Source organism: Pleurodeles waltl, chromosome 2_1, assembly GCF_031143425.1.
Source record: "Pleurodeles waltl isolate 20211129_DDA chromosome 2_1, aPleWal1.hap1.20221129, whole genome shotgun sequence".
Lineage (NCBI taxonomy): Eukaryota > Metazoa > Chordata > Amphibia > Caudata > Salamandridae > Pleurodeles > Pleurodeles waltl.
Genome location: NC_090438.1, coordinates 15,553,945 through 15,579,998, shown reverse-complemented (window position 1 = coordinate 15,579,998; position 26,054 = coordinate 15,553,945). Strand labels below are relative to the sequence as shown.

The window sequence follows — 26,054 nt, the reverse complement described above, 5'->3', positions numbered from 1 at the left end:
TTTCCATTGTAGTGAATTAGCTCCATAGGCTAACATAGGAATACTTTAATAACCCCTTCTGTGCCCAGGACGTAATGGTTACGTCCTGAGGCACAGTGCTCGTGTGCCCAGGACGTAACCATTATGTCCTGGGCACATAGCTCTGTGGGGTTCCCCCCACCCCCTCAAGGCAGGGATGGAAGGGGAAGACCTTCCCCTTCCACCCCCGACCCCCCCCTGATTGTCACAAGGCCTCCTCCCATCGCGCTGGAAGCTCAGCTCCCAGAGCGATCGGAAGAGAAATGCAAAAGCATTTCTCTTCCAATCACGTGGAGGAGGCTGAGAGACTTCAAAGGGAAGGAAAGTTATTTCCTTCCCTTTGAAGTCTCTCTCAGCGTTTTAGCAGCCGGATTGCAAGCAATCCGGCTGCTAAAACACCCACTAGACACCAGGGATTTTTTTTTCAAGGAAATTGGCATGAGGGAGCGACCCCTTGGGCAAGGGTCGCTCCCAGGGGGACATTTTTTTAAAGGCCTTTCCCCCCCCGCCCACCCATCCCGGGGGCAGATCGGCCTATAATTAGGCCTTTTCTGCCCCCGGGGGGGGGGGAACCTCTACGCACCAGGGAGCATTTTTTTAAACATTTTTTTATATTTTTGAGGTGGGGAGCGACCCCTTAGGCAAGGGTCGCTCCCCTGTGGGGCAGATTATATTTAGGCCATTTCTGCCCCCCTTGGGGGCAGATTGGCCTATTTTTATGAGGCCAATCTGCCCCCAAGGGGGACAGAAACCACTAGACACCAGGGAGTTTTTTTTTTATTTTTTCGCAAATTTCACGCAAGGGGAGCGACCCCTTGGGCAAGGGTCGCTCCCAGGGGGGGCATTTGTTTTTAAGGCCTTTTCTGCCCCCCTGGGGTATATCTTGTTTTTATTGCAATATGGTGTGAGTTTTCATATTCACAACTCTCATCTTTACACTTGCTTTTATTATTGCTCGTTATACTGATGATTGCACCTCATGCATTTTATCATAGATTGCAGTCCTTTCAATAAATATATTGAAAACTCTCCTCCATTACATGTGTGTGATTGAGACTTGTTGCTAGCGAGAGAAAAGTGTAACTTCCAATTCACCACAATGCGGCTTCCAGAAATCACCTTTGCTGTCTACATTTTGGTGAGGTTCAGATTGTGAGTCAGGAAGGTTAGGATGTCTTGTAGAAGTGACTCAGTTGCCTAAAAACAAAAGTGTGGTCACCCCTAAACCAGCAGTCATGCTTAGGAGCAAGAGTCCAACTATGACATGGCACCTCCAACGATGGTATTTGGGCACTAATTTATGGATATCCTAAGTATCTGTCTCTCACACTGTAAAAGGCTAGCCTGGTTTGTAGTGGATACCTAAGGTACTTACACCTTCTACCAAGTACAGTTATCCCTTATTAGTGAAATGTAGACAGTGTCTATAAGTCAGGCCCGCTGTGGGTAGTGTGGATGAGCAGCCAAGGCCTAACTAGGAGACATACAAAGCTCATGTAATACAACTGTAGTCACACAGTACTCTAACACATGAAAGAAAATAAAGTGTTACAAAAATTAAGGTACTTTAATTTGGTGACACAAATATTAAAAATACCATAGAAACTATTATCCCTTAGAAGGTAAGTAATACACAAATTATATACACTAGTATGCAGACATAGTTGTAAAAACAGTTAGAAAACAGTGCAAATAATGAAAATGACAATAGTTAGAAATGGGCCAAGGGGGAACACAAACTATATACTAAGAAAGTGGAATGCGAAAGTTGGTTTCCCACCTAGGCAAGTGTAGTGTGTAGAGGGGTGCTGGGAGTATTAGAAAACACCAAATGTAAGTAATAGAACCTAGCCCAGAGCCCAGCAAAGCAGGAGTAAAAAACTGTAACTTTCCTAGAACACACAAGAACACGAGAATGAAGATATTGCAAGAACCAGAAGAGACTGCAAGACACCAACAATGGATTCCTGGACTTGAAGATCTATGGAAGAAGGGGACCAAGTCCAAGAAGCATAGAAGAGTTCATGGAGAACAGGATCCCCTGCTAACCCGTATAAAGGTGCAAGAGAAAAACTACTGGTGAAGAACAACAGTCAGTACTACACCCAAGAAGACACATGCGGGTTCCTGGTTGGTGCATAAGATGTCCCATGCTGGAGGGATGATTGAAGTTCAGTTTATGTCGCTGGATTCCGCAAACAAACCTTGGCACACGGTTAGTGGAAAATGGCACTGCCTGGGAGCAGGAGGGACCTGGTAGACTCTACCCAAGAGATGGAATCAGAGGGGGCTCTCAGCAACTCAGAGAGCCCTCAAAAGACCAGGCAGCACACACAGGAGTCCCATAACATGGGGACAAAGTAATGCTCAAAAGGAGGCCTGTGTGGCACTACACAAATGTATCCCATGCCGCCGGAGAACCACACAGGAAGCTATGCATTTCAGGAAGAAGTGTTGGGGGCCGGAGCTGCACAGTGCATGAAGAACTTCTTGGAAGGATGCCAAGAAGCCTTGGCAACTGCAAAACACGATGACCACGGGGTACTGACTTGCGTGGGGAAGCAAGCTCCTAACTTCACCAACGTTGGACAGTAGGACATCAGGACCATCAGGACCACTTCGATCACCCACCCATAATGCTGAATCCAAGCACTTTGTCAGGAGAGGGGTCCCAGGCCACCAGTCGTCGCTGCAGAAGGGTGCCTGCTGAGGCAGGGGACTGACTCCTTCACTCCAAGGGAGATTCCTTCATTCTTCTGGTGCAGGCTAAACGCAGGCTGTCCTCGGAGGATGCACAACCTGGAAACAGTTGCTGGCAGCAACTGAAGACACAATGTTACAGAAGTCGTCTTTGCTTTGTTGCTTCAGTTCTTGAAGGGTCCAGATGCAGTTTCTTCGGTAAGAAGGTGTAGTAAAGGATGCAGAGGATTCCTGCTAGAGTTCTGCAATCCGAATCTGAAGAACCACCCACGAGAGAGACCCTAAATAGCCCTGGAAGGGGGATTGGTCAGCTAAACAAGTAAGCATTATCAGGGGAGGGCTCTGACATCACCTGTTGGCACTGGCCACTCAGATGCTCCCAGAGTACCCTGTCAACTTGGAATCAAAGATGGCAAAACTCAGGGACCCTCTGGAGGAGCTCTGAGCACCACCACTGGGGTAGTGATGGACAAGGGAGTGGTCACTCCCCTTTCCTTTGTCCACTGTCATGCCAGATCAGGGACTGGGGGTCCCTGAACCGGTGTAGACTGGATTATGCAAGGAGTGCACCATCTGTGCTCTTCAAAGCATGTCCACAGGCTTGGGGAGGTTACACCTCCCATGCCTGTAACACCTATTTCCAAAGGGAGAGCGTGTAACACCCCTCTCCCAAAGGAAATCCTTGTTCTTCTTTCCTGGGCTTGATCTGCTCAAGCAACAGGAGGGCAGAAACCAGTCTCAGAGGTAGCAGCAGCTGCCTGGAAAACCTCAAAAGGCTGCAATTGCAATACTGGTGATCCTCTAAGTAGCCCCCAGAGTGCATGGAATTATGCAACCAATGCTTGCAAAAATCTTGGCTCCCTATGGATGACAAAATAAACGTGGCAGCCCATAGGAAACTCCCTGGCACCCCAATGCCCTGGGTACCTAGGTACCATATACTAGGGACTCATAAGGGGCACCAGCATGCCAATTGTGGGGGAAATACTGGGTTACCAGTATGCAGTGTCAAAATTTAGAGGAGAGAGAGCATAATGTCTGGGGTCCTGGGAAGCAGGTTCCAGTGAACACACTGAAATCAGGGAGAAAATAAGGGTAACCATGCCAAAAAGTGGGTACTTTCCTATACACACACAGCAGGTACCCTTAGTACCATTGTATGGAGACGTCAGTGGTCTTAGGGACAATCCTCCTCATCTGAATAGGGAGCACCTAACTGGGCTGTAAGTTGTTCAAACATGAACATTTAAATGGGTTTCTCCCCCGTTTGGTCTTATATTCTCTGCTATCCATCTCTTAACATAAATATAAATATACCGGTGATATGCAGACAAGTTCTAACTTCAGGGGCATATTTATACTCTGTGCTGAATTTGTGTAATTTTGTTTTGCGCAAATTTAGCGCAAACTTAACTCCACATTTATATATTGACACTATACCAATCTATCATAAAGATATTCGGGTTAACGTAATTTTTTTGGATGTGTGAAACCTCCTTGCGTCAATGAGATGCAGTGTAGGTGTTCCTGACCCAAAAATGACTCAAAGCCCCTAGCGCCCTATTTATCCTCCCATACAAAATGGGGAGACGGGCCTAAAAAATGGCGCTAAGCCTACTTAGCTTCATTATTTAACACCTGGGACAGAGCAGGCGTTAGGGGACCTGTGGAACAATTTCAATGGTCAAACACCATGGAAAGAGCCTACAGGTGCCCACCCAAGCCCCAGGAACACCTAGAGGGAAGCATTAAAACATTATTTTTAAAGTGCTATTGGGGTCCCTGAAATGGCCCCCCCAACATGGCACTGGGTTCAATCGCCATGCCCAGGGGTCAACTGTCTCCTGTGCTGGTCATTGGGGTGGTGGGCATTATTCCTGTCTTCTATAAGACCATGTGGTATGGATGGTCTTGAATTACGAAAGGATGCTATGCTGGTTAACGGCATTCTTTTTGCCTATAACCAGCCTAGTGTCAGTTTTTTAGGCAAAACCCCCTTTCCCTTTATCGCCAACCCCACTTGGCTAACGTCATTTTTTCTGATGCTAGCTCAATCTGCCGGTTTGTGGGATTCCATTAATTTGGCACCAGCTGGAATGACGCAAGCCATCGCTACAATTTTTGATGCAAAACTGCAGTTGCGCAGTTTTGCCTCAAAAAGGATAAATAGGGGACTCAGTATCTACAAGTGGCTTAACAGACGAGGGTGGAGAGGTAACATATGTAGTGGAAGCCAATGGAGCTTACCAAACAGAAACATTTTATTCTTGGGTCACTTTTCCTGAAACAGACGCAGACACACATGCCTTTCCACACTTTTCCTGAGACAGTCACAGGTACACATGACTTTCACACAAACGTACTGCAGCATTACCAAGCTTACCAACACCTAGAAATACCACATTCTTATCAAGATCACCAAAACCGGTTCAATGGCGCCATTGTACGTGTAATACGACCTATGAGATTAGGACTCTTAAGTAATGAAGGACCTACATGGCCAATGTTTGCCACATATACACCACATCCCGAAGTGCAGGCTATGCAAGTAGCTATTGTACGCATACTTTATGAGCTATAACAGTATACAGGTGACTAGTTCAGTTCACCAATGTAGGAGGCTAGCCTGCTTGTAGTGGGTACTTTAGGTACTTACACCTTATAACAGGTCAAGTTACCCCTTATTAGTGAAATGTAGTAGTGTTCTAGCAGCTTAGGCTCTTAGAGGTAGCTGTATCAGAGCAGCTTAGGCTGAACTAGGAGACATGCAAAGCTCCTGCAACACCACTATAGTTACACAGTACTTATATACAATAAAAGACAATACTCAGTGTTACCAAAAATAAAGGTACTTTATTTTAGTGACATAAGGCCAGAAATATCTTAGAGGCAATACTCCTTCTGGAGGTGAGTATTATATACAATATATACACTAGACACCAAAATCAGGTAAGTAAATAGTCATAGGATAGTGCAAACAATAGAAAACACCATAGAATGCAATAGGAAGAAATAGGCCTAGGGGCAACACAAACCATATACTAAGAAAGTGGAATGCGAATCACAAATTCCCCCCTGGGCAAGTGTAGTGTGTAGAGGGTCACTGGGAGTGTAAGAAAACCACAAAGGTGAGTAAAATACCCCACCCCAGAGCCCAGGATCATAGGAGTAAAGTACTGCAAGTTTTCTCAGGGTACACTACAAATCGTGATTAGAGTTATTGCAAGAACCAAGCAAGACTGAAAGCAACAAATGGTGGATTCCTGGACCTGAAGACCTGTAAAGAGAGAAGACCATGTCCAGAAGTCACAGAAGATTCCAGGAAGGACAGGAGCCCCTGCCAACCGAGAAGATGGTGCAAAAGCGGATTCTCCGGTTGGAAGAAGTCTGCAGAAGAGCACCAAAAGAAGATGGCTGCGGGTTCCTGCATGATGCAAAGGATGTCCCACCTGGAGATGTTGGATGCAGGTGAGTTGCAGCACTGGATTCGTCCAACAAGCCTTGGTTCAAGCATTGTCACGGATTGCGTCAAAATGGCACTGCCTGGACCCAGGAGGGACCTGGGGGCCTCAACTTGGACTGAGGAGGCAGAGGGGACTCCCAATACTTGAGGGAACCCACAGATGACCAGGCAGCACCCACAGAGGTCTCAGGACACGTGGACAAAAATGGTGCAAATTGCCATTGTTGCAGCACTACAAAAGAAGGTCCCACACCGCCAGAGAACAATTCAGTGAGTTGAGCATCACAGGATAGAGTGCTGGGGACCTGGGCCAGGCTGTCCATGGAGGATTCTTGCAAATAGTGCACAAAGGCCTCAGGAGGTGAAGATGATGCAGTGCACTGGGGTACTCTTTCAAACGGGGAAGGCAAGCTCTTACCTCCTCCAAATTTAGACAGATGAACCTTAGGACAGTCTGTGTCACAGGGGTCCACCACATGTGTTCCTGGGAGCAAACTCGTCACCAGGAGAGGAGTCCCAGCTAACCAGTTGTTGTCTTAGGAGGTGCCTGCTGGAGCAGGGAAGTTACTTTGTCACTTTACAGGAGATTTCTCCGGTCCTTCTGGTGCAGGTTGAAGACAGGGAGTCACCAGGGCATGCACACCTTGGAAACTGTTGCAGTTGCTGGCTGGAACTGAAGTAGCATGGTCACAGTAGCCTTTCTGGATACTTTGTTGCAGTTACAGTGGTTCCTGCAGCAATCTGTGGTTGATCCGACAGTCAGAGGATGAAGCAGGAGTTGCAGAGTATTCCTGGTGTTATTTTGCAAGCTGAAGCTGAAGAGAAACCCACAGGAGAGACCCTAAATAACCCTGAGAGGGGGATTGGCTACCTAACCAGGTATGCAGAGGGGTCTCTGATGTCACATGCTGGCACTGGACACTCAGAGATCTCCAGAGTGTCCCCACACCTTGGAAAACAAGACACACTGGAGGAGCTCTGGGCACCACCCTGGGTGGTGATGGACAGGGGAGTGGTCACTCCCTTTTGCTCTGTCCAGCTTTGCAAGAAAGCAGGGACTGGGAGTCCCTGAGCCGGTGTACACTGGCTTATTCAAGGAGGGCACCATCTGTGCCCCTCAGAGCATTGCCAGAGGCTCTAGGAGGCTATCCCTCCCAGGCCTGTAACACCTATTTCCAAAGGGACTTATAAGGGGGGTCCCGTGTGCCAATTGGAATTGGTAAATTAAGTCGCTAAACTATACAGTAGTGACTAATTTAGAAGCAGAGAGAGCACAAGCACTGAAGTTCTGGTTAGCAGAACTTCAGTGACACAAGCACTACTGACAACACACACATTAGGCCACAAACTATAAGCACTGGGTTCCTGACCAGCAGGATACCAGTGAGACAGGCAAAGCATAATGACATACAGGTAGAATTTGGGGGTAACATGCCAAGAAAGATGGTACTTTCCTACTACTATGCAGACTTTAAATACCGCCCCAGCGCGGGCTGCAGTAGCTGGTCATAAATTGGCTGTTACTGGGGTTGACCCACAAACAATACATTGGCCCTGATTCTAACCGCGGCAGGCGGCGGTCGCCGCCCGCCATGCGGTTACCGCCAGAAGACCGTACCGCGGTCGAAAGACCGCAGTGGTCATTCTGGGTTTCCCACTGGGCTGGCGGGCGACCGCCAAAAGTCCGCCCGCCAGCCCAGTGGGAAACAGCCTTCCCACGAGGACGCCGGCTCAGAATTGAGCCGGCGGAGTGGGAAGGTGCGACGGGTGCAGTGGCACCCGTCGCGTATTTCAGTGTCTGCAAAGCAGACACTGAAATACTTTGTGGGGCCCTCTTATGGGGGCCCCTGCAGTGCCCATGCCATTGGCATGGGCACTGCAGGGGCCCCCAGGGGCCCCGCGGCACCCCCTACCGCCATCCTGTTCCTGGCGGGAGACCCGCCAGGAACAGGATGGCGGTAGGGGGTGTCAGAATCCCCATGGCAGCGGAGCGCGCTCCGCCGCCATGGAGGATTCTCCCGGGCAGTGGTAAGTCGGCGGGAGCCCGCCGACTTTCCGCTTCTGGCCGCGGCTGTACCGCCGCGGTCAGAATGCCCGGCGGTGCACCGCCAGCCTGTTGGCGGTACTACCGCGGTCATTCGCCCTGGCGGTTTTTACCGCCAGGGTTAGAATGACCCCCATTATGTCATTGGCAAGGTACCCACGGAACGTGAGACAATTCCGTCCTGGATAGCACAATAAAACAATCAGCTGGAAACAGTGTTTCCCCATACGGGACACTAAGATAAACAACAAATTCTCACAATGTGCTTGCCATTCAGAAAGGTTTCCCTAATGGATGACTGCACCACATGGGGTACACTCTTTGCTGCAATTTACCCTACAACGCATGGTACCCCAACACTTGCCAATTTGCCAGAAGTGTTCAAGCAAATTCAAAATGAACATGGGGCTGCTCCAGTCCTGGATTTGAGGATGAATGGGCAACTTTGACTCCTCAATAAAACTCAGTAACGTTGGAAGTAGTAGCCTTGGCCCTACACAAGCAGTTTTGGGAGATTCCACAGCTGGAACAGAAGCATCAACTATGGAAGGTTATTTCTAAAACCTATACTGGTATGGGACGGGATAGTTTGGGAGTCAAGCCAAAAAAGCCTGAAATGCAAAGTACCAAATAAGCACACAAGTGTTCTGAATAACTCTGAGATAAACAAAAAAAGAAGAAAGACAGACACAGTCAGAGATCAGACTCTCCGCATCCTCTGAAAGTAGATATGGGCCGTCATTACCACCCTGGCGGTCGGCGATAAAGTGGCGGTAATACCGCCAACAGGCTGGCAGTAACTACCGCCAAATTATGACCATGGCAGTGAGAACTCAGATAGACAGCCACTTTACCACACCGACCGCCAGGGTGGAAACAACAGCCTCCACGGTGGTAGTCGCCATCAACCAGACAGAAGTCAATATTCCCCACCGTATTATGAGACAGGAAACTACCACAATTTCTGGGGCATTCCCATCAACATCAAAAGCCTGGCGGGAACACTGCACAGAAAGGAAAGGACTCACCTTTGGAGACACAGGGAAGCAGCATGCCACCATCGCGCCCGAGCTGCAAATATTTCCAAATATTTTAGACTTCCTGCCCAACCACGAACACGAATGATGGCGGAAACGAGCACGGTGAGGACAGCCGCCTAGCACACAGGGGAGGGGGAGGGGGAGGGGGAAGGGAAAGGAGAGCGACACACACACGCAGCACCCCCACCCCCACCATCAACACCATACACACAATCAGCTGCAGTAATAAAACATTTTTACCTTCGTACCCCTGAGGAATAATGCAAGACAACAGGAATGTGCTAAAGTGAGTGTAATAATAACAACACAATAGAAATACTAAGATGCAGTTTATTGGTATATACATATGTACAGATCAAGGGACACTGCCCAGTCCTCATTGTGCGTGGGCCACAGGGCCACAGGCCAAAGCCCCACTTGTCACCTGCACCAACACAGAGAGAACACTGCAGGGTCATCAGTTAGAAAATAGGCAGGCACCTCAGGGGGACGGGGGATGGGGTTGTGCCCCGAGCTCCTCCAGTGTGTCTCAGACCTCTGCCATCTTGAATCCAGAGGTGTTAGGGCACAATGGAGGCCTCTGGGTGTCCTGTGCCAGCAGGTGATGTCAGACACCCCTCCTAATAGGGCTTACCTGACTAGGTGGTCAATCCTCCTCTGAGGGTTATTTAGAGTCTCTTGAGTGGGATTTTCCTCAGATAACGACTTGCAAGATTTCACCAGAGTTCCTCTGCACCTCTCTCTTCGACTTCTGCCAAGGATCAACCGCTGACCACTACAGGACGCCTGCAAAACTGCAACAAAGCAGCAAGTAGACTACCAGCCACATTGTAGCGTCTAATCGTGCCAGCTTTCTCAACAGTTTTCTGGTGGTACATGCTTTGGGGGCTGCCTGCCTTCATACTGCACTGGAAGCTACAAAGAAATCTCTTGTGGGCCGACGGAATCTTCTCCCTGCTCCAGCAGGCACCAAATTTCAGCTTCACCTGTACTCTGGGACCCCTCTGATCCTGACGAGCGTGGCCCCTGGAACACAGGTGGTGAAGCCAAGTGACCCAGTCTGTCCAGTGGTCCAACTGTCCAAATTTGGAGAGGTAAGTCCTGGCCTCCCCTCCCCAGACAGTAATCCTGTGCACCACGTGAGCTGCAGCTACAAAGTCTTCTGTGCACATTTCCATGAAATCCTTCATGCACAGCCAAGCCTAGGTCCCCAGCACTCTGTCCTGCGATGCTCAGCTCCCTGAGTTGATCTCCGGCTTCGTGGGACCCTCTTTTGTAGTGTTGCGATGAGTGCCATGTTTAGACTTCTTGAACCTGTGTTCAAGGACTTCTGTGGGTGCTTCTTTCCTGTCGGAGGGCTCTCTACATTGCTGAGGGCCCCCTCTGTTTCCTCTCCCAAGTGGCGACATCCTGGTCCTTCCTGGGCCCGGGCAGCACCTTTTTCTCTTACCGCAACTCTTGCAGCTAGCAAGGCCTGTTTGCGGTATTTTGCCAAGGGCACAACTCTGCATCCTCCAATACTACGTGGGACATCTTCTGCACAAAGAAGAACTTTCTTCCTCTTTCCGTTGTTGCAAAACCTGCAGCTTCTTCCAACCAGAAGGAGCAATTTTGCACCTTCATCTGGGGTTTAGTGGGCTCCTGCCCCTCCCCCGGACACATTAGCGTCTCTTGGACTTGGTCCCCTTCCTTTGCAGGTCTTCAGGTCCAGGAATCCATCTCCAGTGCTTTGCAGTCTGTTGTGGTCCTTGTAAAATCCTTTACCACAACTTTAGTATGTTTCTGGGGAAATAGTAGTACTTTACTCCTACTTTCCAGCTACATCTTCTGCCACCTCAAAGACAGGGTTCTGCCCTCCTGGGATCTGGGCAGCCCAGTCCAGGAAGGCAGAACAAAGCATTTCCTCTGAGAGCAGGGTGTTACACCCTCTCCCTTTGAAATAGGTGTTACAGACTGGGGAGGGGTAGCCTCCTCCATTCTCTGGGAATGCTTTAAAGGGCAGAAATGGTGCCCTCCTTGCATAAACCAGTCTTCACCAGTTTAGGGACCCCTTGTCCCCTGCTCTGGTGCGAAACTGGACAAAGGAAAGGGGAGTGACCACTCCCCTGTCCATCACCACCCCAGGGGTTGTGCCCAGAGCTCCTCCAGTGTGTCACAGACTTCAGCCAGCTTTGTAAGGTGTGGGGGCACTCTGGAGGGCTCTGAGTGGCCAGTGCCAGCAGGACACGTCAGAGACCCCTCCTGATGGACCCATACCTGATACAGTAACCAATCCCCCACTGAAGGCTATTTAAGGTCTCTCCTGTGGGTTCTCTTCAGATTCTGCTTTCAAGTTTCCTTCAGGAACCCTCTGCAACAACTTCAGCATCCTCTGACCTTGGATCAACCGCAGCCTGCTCCAAGAAATGCTGTAACTGTATCTACAAGAGATACTTTTCTTCAGCAACCTCGACTCCAAGTCATCAACTGCAACAGTTTCCACAATGTGTACACTCTGGGGACTCCCTGTCTTCATCCTGCACCAGAAGGGCTGAAGAAATCTCCCGTGGAGTGACAGAGTCACTCCCCTGCTCAAGCAGGCACCTTCCAAGACAACGACCAGTACCCTTGGACTCCTCTCACAGCGACGAGCATGCTTCTAAGGACACAGAGGGTGGACATCATCAACATAGACTGTCCTGAGGTTCTGCTGACACAATTTGGAGGAGGTAAGACATTGCCTTCCGTGAGAGCGATGGTACCCCTATGTACTGTGTCTTCTTAACCTCCTGAGGCCTCTGGGCACTATTTGCAAAATTCCTTTGTGCACAGCCTGGCCCAGGTCCCCAGCACTCCACCCTGTGATGCTCAACTCACTGAGTTGTTCTCTGGCGGCGTGGGCCCTTCTTTTGTTTTTCTGCATCAACTGTGTTTTGCATCTCCTTTGATCCCAGATCCTGCGGCTTCAGGTGGTGCTGGCTGACATCCTGAGGGCTCTTTAAAGTGCTGAGAGCCCCCTCTTTCTCCTGACACAGGCTTGTGGACCCCAGGTCCCTCCTGGGTCAATCCAGCGCCATTTTGATGAAAAATACACTTCTGCCGTAGCTAAGGCTTGTTGGTGTCTTCCAATACGAAATCTCATCTGAAATGATCTTCATGCCGTGGGACATCTTTTGCATTATGCAGGGACCCGCTGGCATCATCCTAGGGTCCATTTCTACAGTCTTTGACTAACCAGGGACTCTTCTTTCGTACCCTCTTCTGGGTTGGCAGGGGCTTCTGTCCTTCATGGAACTTCTTTCGACTTATGAACTTAGTCCCCTTCCTTTGCAGGTCTTCAGGTCCAATAATCCAGCAGTTGTTCTTTGCAGACTTGGTTGGCTGCTGCAAAATCCCCAAAACAAGGCGTAGTGTGCCATAAGGAAACTTGCAGTACTTTACTCCTGCTTTTCTGGGCTCTGGGGTGGGGTAATTTACTCACCTTTACTGTATTCTTACTCTCCCAGCGATTCTGCACACACTACACTTGTCTAGGGGGGAATTTGTGATTCACATTCCACTTTTTGTAGTACATGGTTTATGTTGCCCATAGACCTATTTTCTCCCATTGCATTCTATAGGATTTCTACAGGATTTCTACTGTTTGCATTGTTCTATGACTATTTACTTGTCTAATTTTGGTGTCTAGTGTATATATTGTGTATAATTATTACCAGAAGGGGTATTGCCTCTAAGATATTTTTGGTACTGTGTCACCCCAAATAAATACCTTTATTTTTGGTAACACTGAGTATTGTATTTGCTTGTGTATAAGTACTGTGTAACTATAAGTGGTATTGCATGAGCTTTGCCTGTCTCCTAGTTCAGCCTAGGTTGCTCTGCTACAGCTACTTCTATCAGCCTAAGCTGCTAGAACACTACTACATTCACTAACAAGGGATAACTGGACCTGGTGTAAGGTGTAAGTACCCAAAGTACCCACTACAAACCAGGCCAGCCTCCTACATGTGTGAATTTTGGGCGTGGCGGTATGCACGCCAATGTTTTCCCGCCATTGATACCGCCAGTTTATCACTGACCTTTGTTGTGGTGGACTTGTGTGTATGGCTGAATAGTGACGGATTGGTGTGTGTGTGTCATAATATGGTGAACGGATATCCACTGCAGCGGCGGTATTTTGGCTGCAGTCAGCATGGAGGTAAGTGGGATTTACCACCAATGTCATAATGAGGGCCATACTGTCCGTAGAAGAAAAACTTCAAAGACTCCTGACAGATATACTAAGGGGCATATTTATACTCCGTTTGGCCGAATTTGCGTCGTTTTTTTCGACGCAAATTCAACGCAAAACTAACGCCATATTTATACTTTGGCGTTAGACGGGTCTAGCGCCAAAGTGCACGGAGTTAGCGGCATTTTTTGGCGTGAACCCCTTCCTTGCGTTAATGAGATGCAAGGGAGGCGTTCCCGTCTAAAAAAATTACTCTGTGGCATGTGCGTGGTATTTATACTCCCGGGCAAAAATCACGCCTGGGAGTGGGCGGGGCAAAAAACCCTGCATTTGCGCCTCTTTTTAACGCCTGGGTCAGGGCAGGCGTTAAGGGACCTGTGGGCTCAAAATGAGCCTACAGCTGCCCTCCCCTGCCCCCAGGGACCCCCCCTGCCACCCTTGCCCACCCCAGGAGGACACCCAAGGATGGAGGGACCCACCCCAGGGTCATTAAGGTAAGTTCAGGTAAGTATATATTTTTTTAATTTTTATTTTTTTTGTGGCATAGGGGGGCCTGATTTGTGCCCCCCTACATGCCACTATGCCCAATGACCATGCCCAGGGGACATAAGTCCCCTGGGCATAGCCATTGGGCAAGGGGGCATGACTCCTATCTTTACTAAGACAGGAGTCATGTTAATGGGGATGGTCGTCGTAAAAAAATGGCGCAAATCGGGTTAAGACGATTTTTTTGCCTCAACCTGACTTGCCCCATTTTAAGACGCCCATATGCCATTTTCCCCCTACGCCGGCGCTGCCTGGTGTACGTGTTTTTTTTTCGCGCACACCAGGCAGCGCCGGTCTGCTAGCGCCGTCTAACGCCATTCAATAAATACGGCGCCCGCATGGCGCTTCAGAATGGCGTTAGCCGGCGCTAATTTTTTTCACGCTAAACTGCGTTAGCGCAGTTTAGCGTCAAAAAGTATAAATATGGCCCTAAATTTATCCCTCTTATTCCTTTCAGGACACGCTGGATAGATGGGGAGAAAGAGTGGGCCAGTCTGAGCAATGCACTGAGTGAAACAGAAGAAAGACTGACAGCGATCCTCAGAAAAGAGGGAGGATAAATCCCCACAACAAAATTCACAATTTTAAAAGAAAAATATGGCAGCAATTTAAAAAATACATGCCAGCAACCTTGAGAACATTGCTGTGGAACAAGACGTAAGCAGTACCACTGCTGGACAGCATGGCAGAGGTTACGATATGTAGCCAGAGTCTGATAGATCATCTGGATGTGACAACAAATAACATCTTTATTATAATTCAAACAGCAGACTGGCACGTCTCCCTACCTGATATGATGATTGAACTAAACATTTGCATTGAAGGAGACGTAGAGCACACCAGAAGATAAATATTTTGGGAAGAACTTAATTGTGATATCCTACTAGCAGAGAAAGATTGGCCACCTGAATTTGTCCACAAGATCCCACATGGGTAAGATATAATTTTGCCTTCTTTCTCAGATCTTGTTTTGGATGCAGTAAAAGAAGCGTATGCTGTCAAATGGGCTTTAGTGTAGGCACCAGTGCTATACCACAACCATGAAGGGTTGGATAAAGATTCACCCTATCATGTAATACCAATTATATCCATACCTTAGCCTCAGCCCCAATATCCTGTTAAAAATTAGGCTAATGCTCCAGTGAGAGAGATCCTTACACAGCTCAAGTATTAAGGAGTAATTGAGCCCTGTAATGAATGACCCATTATTCCCCCGTTTCAAAACCAGGCCAACAATTACACAAGCACATATGCCCTACAAAATGCACACAGCACTCTTCAACAACAACCTTGGACATTTCTGATTGTTTCTTCTGAAAAAACCTAGCGCCTGAAAGTCGGGACCTAAATGCATTCTTATTTGGCTCACAAAAATGTTTTTGCCATTTACTACAAGATTATAATAGCCTGGAGTTGTTTTCAGCTCATGTGACATCAATATTGCATGATATTGATCCTATGTGGATGATATCTAGCTCACAGATGTTTGACCTCAACATTCAACTTGCCATGGTTGATCAGATAATTTTAGGTTTTGCAGCCCTTGACTACAAATTTAATTTTAAGAAACAAAAATTGCCTTTTTTCCTTGTCCTGGTTTTGGAATGCATGCTGTCAGATGAAGTGAAGGGCCTCGCCACGCACTTTCTAAAACAATGCACCCAAGCCCAACCACCTAATTCAATAAAGAAACTATACTCGCTGCTCATTTTCTTCAACTTTGGCAGAACTTACATTCCTGATTATACTCAACGCATAAAACAATTCTTGGATTTAATCCATCCAGATTTTTCAAACAACATTGGACAACACGCAAACATTCCTTGAGAAATGCAGCATGATATGCTAGAAGCAAAACACTTACACACATGAGACAGCTAAACAAATTTGGTCATCAGAATAATTGCTGGTGCCATCGAGTTCACCTATGTCACATTCAATGAGGGTGACAGAGTAACCAGAGCATACAAATCACAATTGTACTCCAACACAGAACTACGTTTTTCACCCACAGAAAAAATTCGGACTGCGGTTTGGATGGCTGTTGTTAAGGAGAGACCACTTGGCAAATGCACTATTTCTCATTACCCGGGTGCCGGCCTTACAGCCTGTCACAAAGGAAAGCATTCCTAATGCTAAAGCATTATATCGATGCTGGATTCAGTGGACAACCTCCGAATGTCTTAGATTACATTTTTGATCCAAAATTACAAACACAAGAATTTCTCCAATACAAACAGGAGTATCCTGCACCTACTAGCATCTTGACCCTTGACAGATACCAAAGTGTAATTTATACTGATGGTTTAGCAATGTCATCAATAGGCATTTAGCCATATGTACAGCTGTGAGTAGTGTGATGAGGGGTGGTGTCTTCCACTCTCAAAAGTTGTCTCCAGCATGGGACATCTTAATCACCACACATTGGAACATATGGATCTAGAACAGCTCACACTAATAGTGTTTGTTTTAAGTTATTGTGTTCAGTCCTACAATGAATATCTTAATCACTGGTGTGTAAGCGGGTTGAGAGGCTCAAAAGGGAACACCACTAAACACAGAACTCTGAGGGGGAAAGTTGCAGATCTTAGGGACAGACTACCAGAAGCTCATATAGTACATACACTGGGCTATCAACATGTAGGACTACACATTATAGGAAAGACTTTGGCTGATGAAGCTGCCAAATCTGCAGTAGGCACGGCTTCTGTTGCTACAGTGACTCGTTCTCACATGCGGCTGGATAATGAGAAGCTGGCTGCAATGAAAGCTTCGGATGAGGACAAGCCTCTTTCATACTCTGCAAAATATTCCAACCACATAAGTGAACTAAATGTTGTCTTTGCAACCATTCCAGGGGTGGGTGATCGAATTATCCCCAACCAAGATCAGAGATTAGATCTCATCAAAGTAGCGTATGACAGTGTCACTTCTGTTCTTACTGGTGTAGCAGCCACAATATCACTCTTACAGAAACATTTCTGGTGGCCAGGTTTATATAAACGGACTAAGAAATATGTCCTTTGCTGCGAAATTTGCAAGCAAATAAAAAGGTCTAACATCAAACATCCTCGGCAGACATCCTTCTTAGTGTCCAATAGGCCACTACAATGTGAGTACCTGGACTGTTGAAATCCTTACAACCTGATGGTGCATACAAATACATCTTGGTCACTGCAGATTCTTGTTCTAGATTCCTGTGGGTATGGCCACAGTGGTCAGCTGATGCTCAAATTGTCATTAAATACTTTCTGATCTTTATTGGTTGTAGCATTCCATTCGGACCAGGGCCCTGCTTTTGCCTCTAGGGCAATCAGGACTCCGTGGGGACAATGGGTGTTAAGCTATATTACTCTTCCCTATATCATCCTGAGAATAATTCTGTTGTGGAGAGGAAGAATCGAAGATCTATAGCAGTCCTTAACAGCTAGAGTATTATGTTCAGGCTGCAATTGGCTTCATCACCTATATGGGGTCTATAGAGCACTGAATATTCTGCCAAGATGGTCCTCGGTAGGATGCACTCCTTATGAGGTCCTCTTTGGAACACCTATGAATGTCCCAGATCTAGATTGCCCTGGTATGGTGATGGCAGATACACCATTTGACATAAATGAACTTTCCACTGCCTTACAGGACCTTCAACAATTTTGTGATTACAATTTATATGCCAGAGCTGTCACCTTGGGAATAAGGTATCTACCAACAACATTTAGTGGCTTGATTCCTAAAGTTCGGGTCCTAGTTCATGAGTAGATTGCTGTGAAAAGGAATTCGGTTCAACCTACAGAGCACCGGTTAAAGTCCTGGGAATTCAAGACTCCAGAACTGTCATTGTACAATCACTACTAGGCTCCAAAGGAAAGAGATTTGTCTCCATTGATAATATCAAAATGTACCACGTGGCCAATCCTGCACAGGATAGGCCCCACTCCCCTTTCACTACCCAACCATATATATCTCTTCAAAGATGGAATAATGCTTCTGAATATACTGGTGTGTACAACAATGCTACAAATGCCTCCTCCAGGATTGGGTGGGTAACGAAATGTAGATTTACATAGCGCAGCTTATCAGCCATGTCTATGGGCACGGGGAGGTAGAGGCGGTCATTTTGACCCCGGCGGTCGGTGGTAATGTGGCAGTGGTACCGCCAAGAGGCACACCTCTACATTATGACATTGACGGATTGGCTGAAGCCAACCCACTAATGTATCACTCCGACTGCCATGGCAGTAGCAGCCGCCGGGCTGGAGAGAAGAATCTCCGGCCCGTCGGCCGCTATTGTACCGCCTCAGGCATTTTGACCCTACCTACTGCCATTGTTTTAGTGGCATTCGCAACACCATGAAAACCATGGCGGTAGGCCCTATCAGTGACAGGAAATTCCTTCCCTGTCACATATAGGAGGTCCCCTCCCCCCAAACATTCCCCAGACGCTCTCAGCCCCCCTCCATCCATGCTCCCCCTCCTTTCAATTCCCCACCCCCCCAACACATACATCCAGACATGCACCACGCATATACAAACTCACTCACACATGCATACACGCATGCAAACAACACTACACATAAAGTTGCATTCATGCACATACTCATACATTCATGCACACACACACACACACACACACAACAACCCCCATCCCCCACCTCTATCATAAACCCAACTTACCTGGATCCAGGGGGTCTTCCAGCAGGGGACAGGACAGGGAGCTGCTAGGTCAGCAGTGCCCACCAGCAGAACACCACTAGGTTGACATAATACGGCTGGCGGCTGTCTACTGGTGTGGCACTACTGGTTGTAGCAGTGCCACCTTAACACATTCTGCCAGCATGGCCACAGCTGGATTTCCACCCTTCTTGTGGCGGAAATCCGGCTGTGGTCATTATTTGGGGGATGGCTGTTAGCCACAGCCACGTTCTTTTGGTGGCCTTCGCTGTGGTGGTAGGTGGCATTTACTGCCAATGTTTCAATGAGGTCCTAAGTGATTTGCCCAAAATCACACCCATGCCGAGAGTTGAACCCGGATCTCCAGCTCCAGACCGCTTCGATACCTGAGAATGAGCTTCTGCTGATTCCTGTCACCACCTCACCGACAAGAACTGTCCAAGATGTGGCTGTTTATTAGTCCAATGCAACATAAACTGATGACACTATCTACTATAAATCTCCACAAGAAGTGGATCCATCCACCAGTGCTGCACAAGCTCCTGTGTTTGCGCAGACTGCTTCTGGTTGCTTCATCAACCTAGATGACTTCTCTTCATCCTCATCTACATCTGCAACTGACCCTGTTCCCAAGACACGTACGCGGTACACATGGCTAACAAATAACTATCTGGTGTATCCATGGTATTATCTGCGGATTTTGCTGACATTACTTGCCTTTCTGTTATGGATTGGTTTTGTGACTGTTTTCTTTCTCCTGATACATGGTCATTATCTTCCTGAATGCTCTTCTACTGAGCCAGTGAATGAAGTTTTAACACCACATCTCTCCTTGCATAAGGTCCGAAGAGACTTTTCCCTTGTGAACATTTCAGCGGTCCCAATCCAGATGGGATTGTTTGGGATAAAGTTCCTTTTAATATTTACGGGCCTACTAAAGTTACCCAAATGCCATATGTATTTAAGATTTCTATGACTGATGAAATTACACCTGGTGTTGTTTCTGAAGACTGGGATGTTGAAACAGTGGGTTTTATGCTGTCTGAGCTGCAGGATTACACTGTATTTGAAAGTGATAATGTGCATATGAACACAGTGAATTATGGGGAAATGTTCTGTTATCATCATTGGGGGCCTTACATTCTGCACCAAGCTAATAGACCTAGATCAGTATTTCATTACACACGATGCAAACATTGTTCAATTCCACCTCTGGGGAGTTTTAAAACATATGTAGAGACATCTACATATTTCTTTGGGCATGACACTACACATGCAGAGTCATATTATTTTAAATTACCACCTTTCAAAATGAGGAAACTTTTGCTAACCAACACCAAATTAATCTATCACATTCCTTTGTTTCTCTGCTTGCTGTTGAAGATTATGGATACTGCAAGAGCACTATTGGTGTGAAAAGTGTATGGAAAACACAAGATTAACAAGTTCAGGGTAGGGAAGCTTTGTTTAGAACATGCCTTTATCCTGTACAAATGATATGTTTAAATGGCACCATTCAACAAACATCCTGCCTAGGGTTGGCAAAAATAAAAGACTGGAACGCACCCAGTATCCCCACACCAGCTAAATTCCATAATTGGCAAAAATACCGAAATGTCACCAAAGAAGAACTAAATACTTGAGTTGACAATGGTACCTTTAATTCTACACGTTCAAGTCCCGGTCTGTGTTTATTGTGGCCAATAGACATGAGTTACCACATACAGTATGGGAAAACTGTGGCAAGAATGGTTATGCACTGACACCTTAGCAGCAGTTAAAGAACAATTTAGTCTCCTATCAGAGGAAGTAGACCTTCAGGATTCCTTTCCAGGTCCAAGAAAACCTCTCTCCAAACTTCTCCTGTATACAAAGAGATCTAGAAACTTTCTCAAATGAAAGCAGCTGAGCAAATAGATAAAGAAAATATGGAAAAGGTTGTTGTCAATAACGGCCTGAACAAGCTATCCAACAGAATATACACACTTAATAATATCATGCCATCTGAAATTGACATAATTCAAAATGGCATGTCCCTTTTGCAACACGTGCAAAGTCAGCTGCGCCCCAATATGCAGTTGGATTGGACATTGCAGATTCTGAAGAAGGGCCGCAGCTTAGGGAAACATATAAACAGCAGTGACCTGTTTGCTGCATTTAATTTGTCCAGTGAGAAACAGATAATAGATAAAACGGAAGAAAGTTGCAACATGATTAACATTGAAAAGTTAGAAAAGCTGCCTTTCACTGTAGCAGACTCCATCAACAGTATTGTTAGTGCATGGCGTTACAAATCTGCCAATTTTCACCTTTTGTTTCAAAAAATGTTTAAAACAATTTGCTGTGGGCAGATACGATTGCTAAAACAGAGGTCTTTCTGAGCGGAAGCGAATGTGGGACTACTCTTAGTCATACAATGATTTGCAAGCAGGTGTCCCTTCACAGCAATGAAGAGGTCACAAACTTGACATGCTTTCTTAAGGGTACTACCGTCCCTTTGATTTGTTTAGCACTTCATATACTTTCAAATGAAACTTATGTGGTTCTGAATGATCAAAGCTGCAGTGGCATGAAGCCTGGAATAGCCTACGCGATGTCAGCTTCTGAAATGTTAACCTGTAGTGGCTATGTTTTATTCCCCCCACACAAGAAATAAGGGTAGCTGACATGTGTCCTCACATTGCTACTGATAATGTACATTTTGACAAGCTGAGGAGACTAGAGACTATTTGAAGCTATGAATCAGATTTCTTGTGGCCAAGATGGTACAGAAGAAAGTTTCACAACTCTCAATCATTTTTAGTTCTCCCCCCAAAATCTGGAGCCAGATTCCTCCTGCATTATGCACAAACTTCTTTATTAAGTCTTTCAAAAATTATGTGAAACCCCTGGATGCTTTCCAGTATTTTTGTATCGTATTTTAAATTTGTGACCGTGTCTGGCACAATTTAACTTTCAACATAAAGGCCCTCGTTATGACATTGGCGGGTGGTGGAGGCCGACAAATAATAGTGGTCCCTCCATGGACCTGCCTGGGTGACAGCAATAGTTGTGCTATTTCAAACATGACCATGTCCCATTCGTAGGAGCACCAGCAAAGCATTCCCTTCAGACTTAAAGGATACTCACCTGTCTCATTTGAAATCTCACCAGCAGAGCAGGGAACACAGTCAAAGCAGCACACAGGCCATCCTTTCCTCACAGACTGTCTAAATCCAGGGAGGCAACTCTCACTGCATAAGGAAGTAGGTGTCTGGGGAAACAAACAGATACAATATGAGGAACTAAAACCATAACTCATGTGATGAAAAACACTGTATCACTTTTACCAGAAATATAACCAAAAGTTTGGGAAGGGGTCTTATATCCAGAGTTAACATGAGCCGATAAAAGAGACCACACAAAGATTCATTAATACTTCTTCTTATAGACCCTCACAATCTCGATTAATATAAAGCTTCCTCATCGATGTCTCATCCTGGTTCCAATAAACCAGGATGGACACAAACATATTTCATGTTCCAAGGAACACTTTTCCTAACGGGATCTTCTAATTAGAAACAGTGCCTGTGTTGCCCGCAGGTACCCCTTTAATGAAAGTAGACAGTGGTAGAGATAAAACAGTGATTGTGTGTCTTTGGGATGTAGTGACCCAACACCATACCTGCTGTAGACATGTTTAGGCTTATTTCCAGATGCTACCTAAGGTTCCCGGTTTTCTACAGAACTTGAATTAGTGCTCTGGGATTTTCTTATTGCTAGACAATCTGCATTCCAGTCCCCATTATGTCTGGACATTTAAAACACAGCATGAAACATGCACAAGGTGTACTTGACTTCTTTTTCTTGAACCTGTTTTGGTGCTGCAAAGCATTTAATGCTATTCTCATTCATGTTTCATTTTATTTGCTTGCAGAGTCACAACACAGCAATCTAGCAAAAACTTGAATATATATTGTTCTATCCATCAAGGATTGTGGAAGCATCATAATGATATAGCAGTGAAGTCACTTTATGTTATTTCACTGAAAAAAAGCACAAAACACTGTGTTTATTGTTTATTAAGATTTGTATTGGTATGTTTCTGTACTACATAAGACGTGTGAGCCATACCATGTCAAAGGAAGAGATACAGCTGCATCAGTTAGAGGCCCAGCAGCTTCAATGTAGAGGATTTCAGCCCCCCTTGACAGCTTTATAAGAAATACATTGTGAACATGGCTCCTAATAAATATAATGACATCCATCACAATGTGAAGCTTAGGCCAGATTCACAAAGGTGTAATGTTGTCCTTGCATCAAGCAGGGTGACACAAGGCAGCCCAAGCCTTTTAGTGAGATTTACTAAGCCATGAAAAAACATCTTGTGTGGTCCTGGGTGTCTTAATAAATCCAGACAATTGCAAGGCAAAGCAAATTGCTGCCGTGCACGACCCTGCCTTATTGAAAATTAGTTCCCTGGGTGAGCATGGGTGTTTCCATCCTTCCACCTAGGAAATGCGATGCAGCCCCAGATTTACAATGGTCCTAAAGGACTATTTGTTTGGCGGACTTTGTCCCTTCTCATACTTTTACCTTCAAAACATGGAATGACCTCCCCCACCAGATCAGAGCCTCCTCATCGCTTTTTGAGATCTACAAGCGGCTGAAGACCTGGCTCTTCAACTAACCTCACCAGAAGACAATTGCTTGCCACCTGTAAAGCAAACTAATCACCTCTGATGGTAAATGAGTGCAGTCACCATGATGTAGCAGGCAGTGTTGTCTTCTTACCTGTGTCTCACTGGAAGTATTGCAGGATCACCGTGTTCCTGTTGTCGACGTCCTCTTCTTCTGCTTCCTCGTCTTCGCTGTCCACAGGGTCCACAGCTGCCACAGGACCTCCATCTGGACCATCCTCCTGCAGAAAAGGCACCTGTCGTCGCAAAGCTAAGTTGTGAAGCATACAGCAGGCCACGATGATCTGGCACACCTTCTTTGGTGAGTAGAATAGGGAACCACCTGTCAAATGGAGGGACCGGAACCTGGCCTTCTGGAGGCTGAAGGTCCGCTCGATCACCCTCCTAGTTCACCCATGGGCCTCATTGTAGCGTTCCTCTGCCCTTGTCCTGGGATTCCTCACTGGGGTCAGTAGCCATGACAGGTTGGGGTAACCAGAGTCACCTGCAAATGGCAAGGGACAACTGTTAGACACACACTAACTCACAGGGACATCCTCAGACCCAGACAACTATTCCCACTGTAGTGGGTTCATGTGCTCACCTAATAGCCACACCTGGTGCCTCTGTGGTCGCCCCATCACATAAGGGATGCTGCTATTCCGCAGGATGTAAGCGTCATGCTATGATCCAGGGAATTTTGCATTAACATGGCAGATGTACTGGTCTGCCAAACACACCATCTGCACATTCATTGAATCGTAACTCTTCCGGTTTCTGTACACCTGTTCACTCCTGCGTGGGGGGACCAAAGCCACATGTGTCCCACCAATGGCACCTATGATGTTGTGGATATGTCCCAGGGCATAGAAATCATCTTTCACTGTAGGCAAATCTCCACCTGAAGGAAAATGATGTAGCTCCGCATGTGTTTCAGCAGGGCAGACAACACTCTGGACAACACGTTGGAAAACATAGGCTGGGACATCCCTGATGCTATGGCCACTGTTGTTTGAAAAGACCCACTTGCTAGGAAATGGAGTACTGACAGCACCTGCACTTGAGGGGGGATTCCTGTGGGATGGCGGATAGCTGACATCAGGTCTGGCTCCAACTGGGCACACAGTTCTAGGATTGTGGCACGATCAAGCCTGTAGGTGATGAACACATGTCGCTCCTCCATTGTCGACAGGCCCACCTGCGGACTGTACAATGGAGGATGCCGCCATCTCTTCACATGCCCCAGCGGACGGTGCCTATGGAGGAGAACAGTGAGTAGAGAGTCAAACAACTCTGAGGTACATAAACACAGCTTACTCTGAAAATAATCATAATTCTAAATTTGCCTGTATGAGTGTTTAGGCAAGGCCTAGGTATGTGTGACACAGTTAAAAATAATGCAATGTGGCCCCCTGAAATGGTGGCTGTCTGACCTGTAAAGTGGGACAAGTGGATATGAGGTAACTGCGCTGGCATTGTACACCGTCGCAGTATGCGGTCGAAGACCGCAGCACAATTCTGCATTGGTTAACATTGGACCCTATGGGTCCCAGGAGCCAATGACGATGTACGCCGGCGGTGAGGGTACGCACCGCCACGGACGTGACCGCCATTTTCTCTCTGTTCAATCACTCGATACCTGATCTTCGACAGGAGAGGACCTACAGTGCAAGTGCTGCTGTGACCTCAGTCTAGAATAGAGACAATGGCTCATGTGTCTGGGGAAATGGCCCCTGCCTTCAGCACGGAGGAGTTGGATTAACTTGTGGATGGGGTCCTCCCCCAGTACACGCTACTCTACGGTCCTCCAGACAAACAGGTAAGTACACTGTGAGCATGCTGTATGGGCAATGCCTGCGTGGAGTGGGGTGGATGAAAGATGGGAGGATGAGAATGAGGCGTGCATGAAACGACGGTGAGTGCATGTGCATCATGGCAAGGGTAGGGATGCAGGCCAATGACTTTGATGATGCAGTTGGTAATTACTTCTCTTTTCCCCTGTACAATTCCTGTAGGTCAGCGCCCACCAGAAGAACGACATTTGGCGTGCCATCGCCAAGTAAGTCCGGACCCTGGGGGTCTACCACAGACGGAGCACACACTGCCGGAAAAGATGGGAGGACATTCGCCGCTGGAGCAAGAAGATGGCAGAGGCCCAGCTGGGGATGGCCTCCCAACATGGGAGGGGTGCCCGTCGCACCATGACCCCCCTGATGTTCAGGATCCTGGCGGTGGCGTACCCGGAGTTGGATGGGCACTTGACGGCATCACAGCAGCAACAAGGGGGTGAGTACACTCTCATTCTGCTGATTCAGCACGCATTGTAGGTGTCTGGGTGGGAGGGGTGGGCTGTGGGTTACCCTAGGTCAGGGCGAGTTTAGTAGTTAAGGTCCCTTCTTAAGGCAGGCCCTGTGGCACCCCACCCCACCTGTGTACGGTGCCAACTACACCTAGTCAGGCTCCTGTGACATCCATGTGTGCAGAAATCGGGCATAGCCTTGTAAGCCATGTCCCAGGGATTCAGTAGTGGACCCCAAGTGTGCGGCGTAGTACAGGGGGCTTCTGTGTCTGATATGTCTGCCAATGGCAGCGGTTTTGCATGCACTGAACATGTCTTTCTTCTGTCCCCCCATTTTTCTGGTCTCCCTGTTCTTGTGTGCATTAGCATCATCAGGTGGAGGAGCAGTGGCACCGGAGCAGGAGGGAG

General features: G+C 47.1%; 1 protein-coding gene across 1 annotated transcript in view; it reads right to left on the bottom strand.

The window, feature by feature from the left end:
* The window catches only part of LOC138270197 (vomeronasal type-2 receptor 26-like), a 73,207-nt gene that overhangs the window by 30,798 nt on the left and 16,355 nt on the right, over nucleotides 1-26,054 (bottom strand). The window contains exon 3 of the mRNA XM_069218849.1: nucleotides 21,819-21,942. Within this exon, the coding sequence (XP_069074950.1) occupies nucleotides 21,819-21,942 (124 nt within the window). The remainder of the gene's footprint in view (nucleotides 1-21,818; nucleotides 21,943-26,054) is intronic.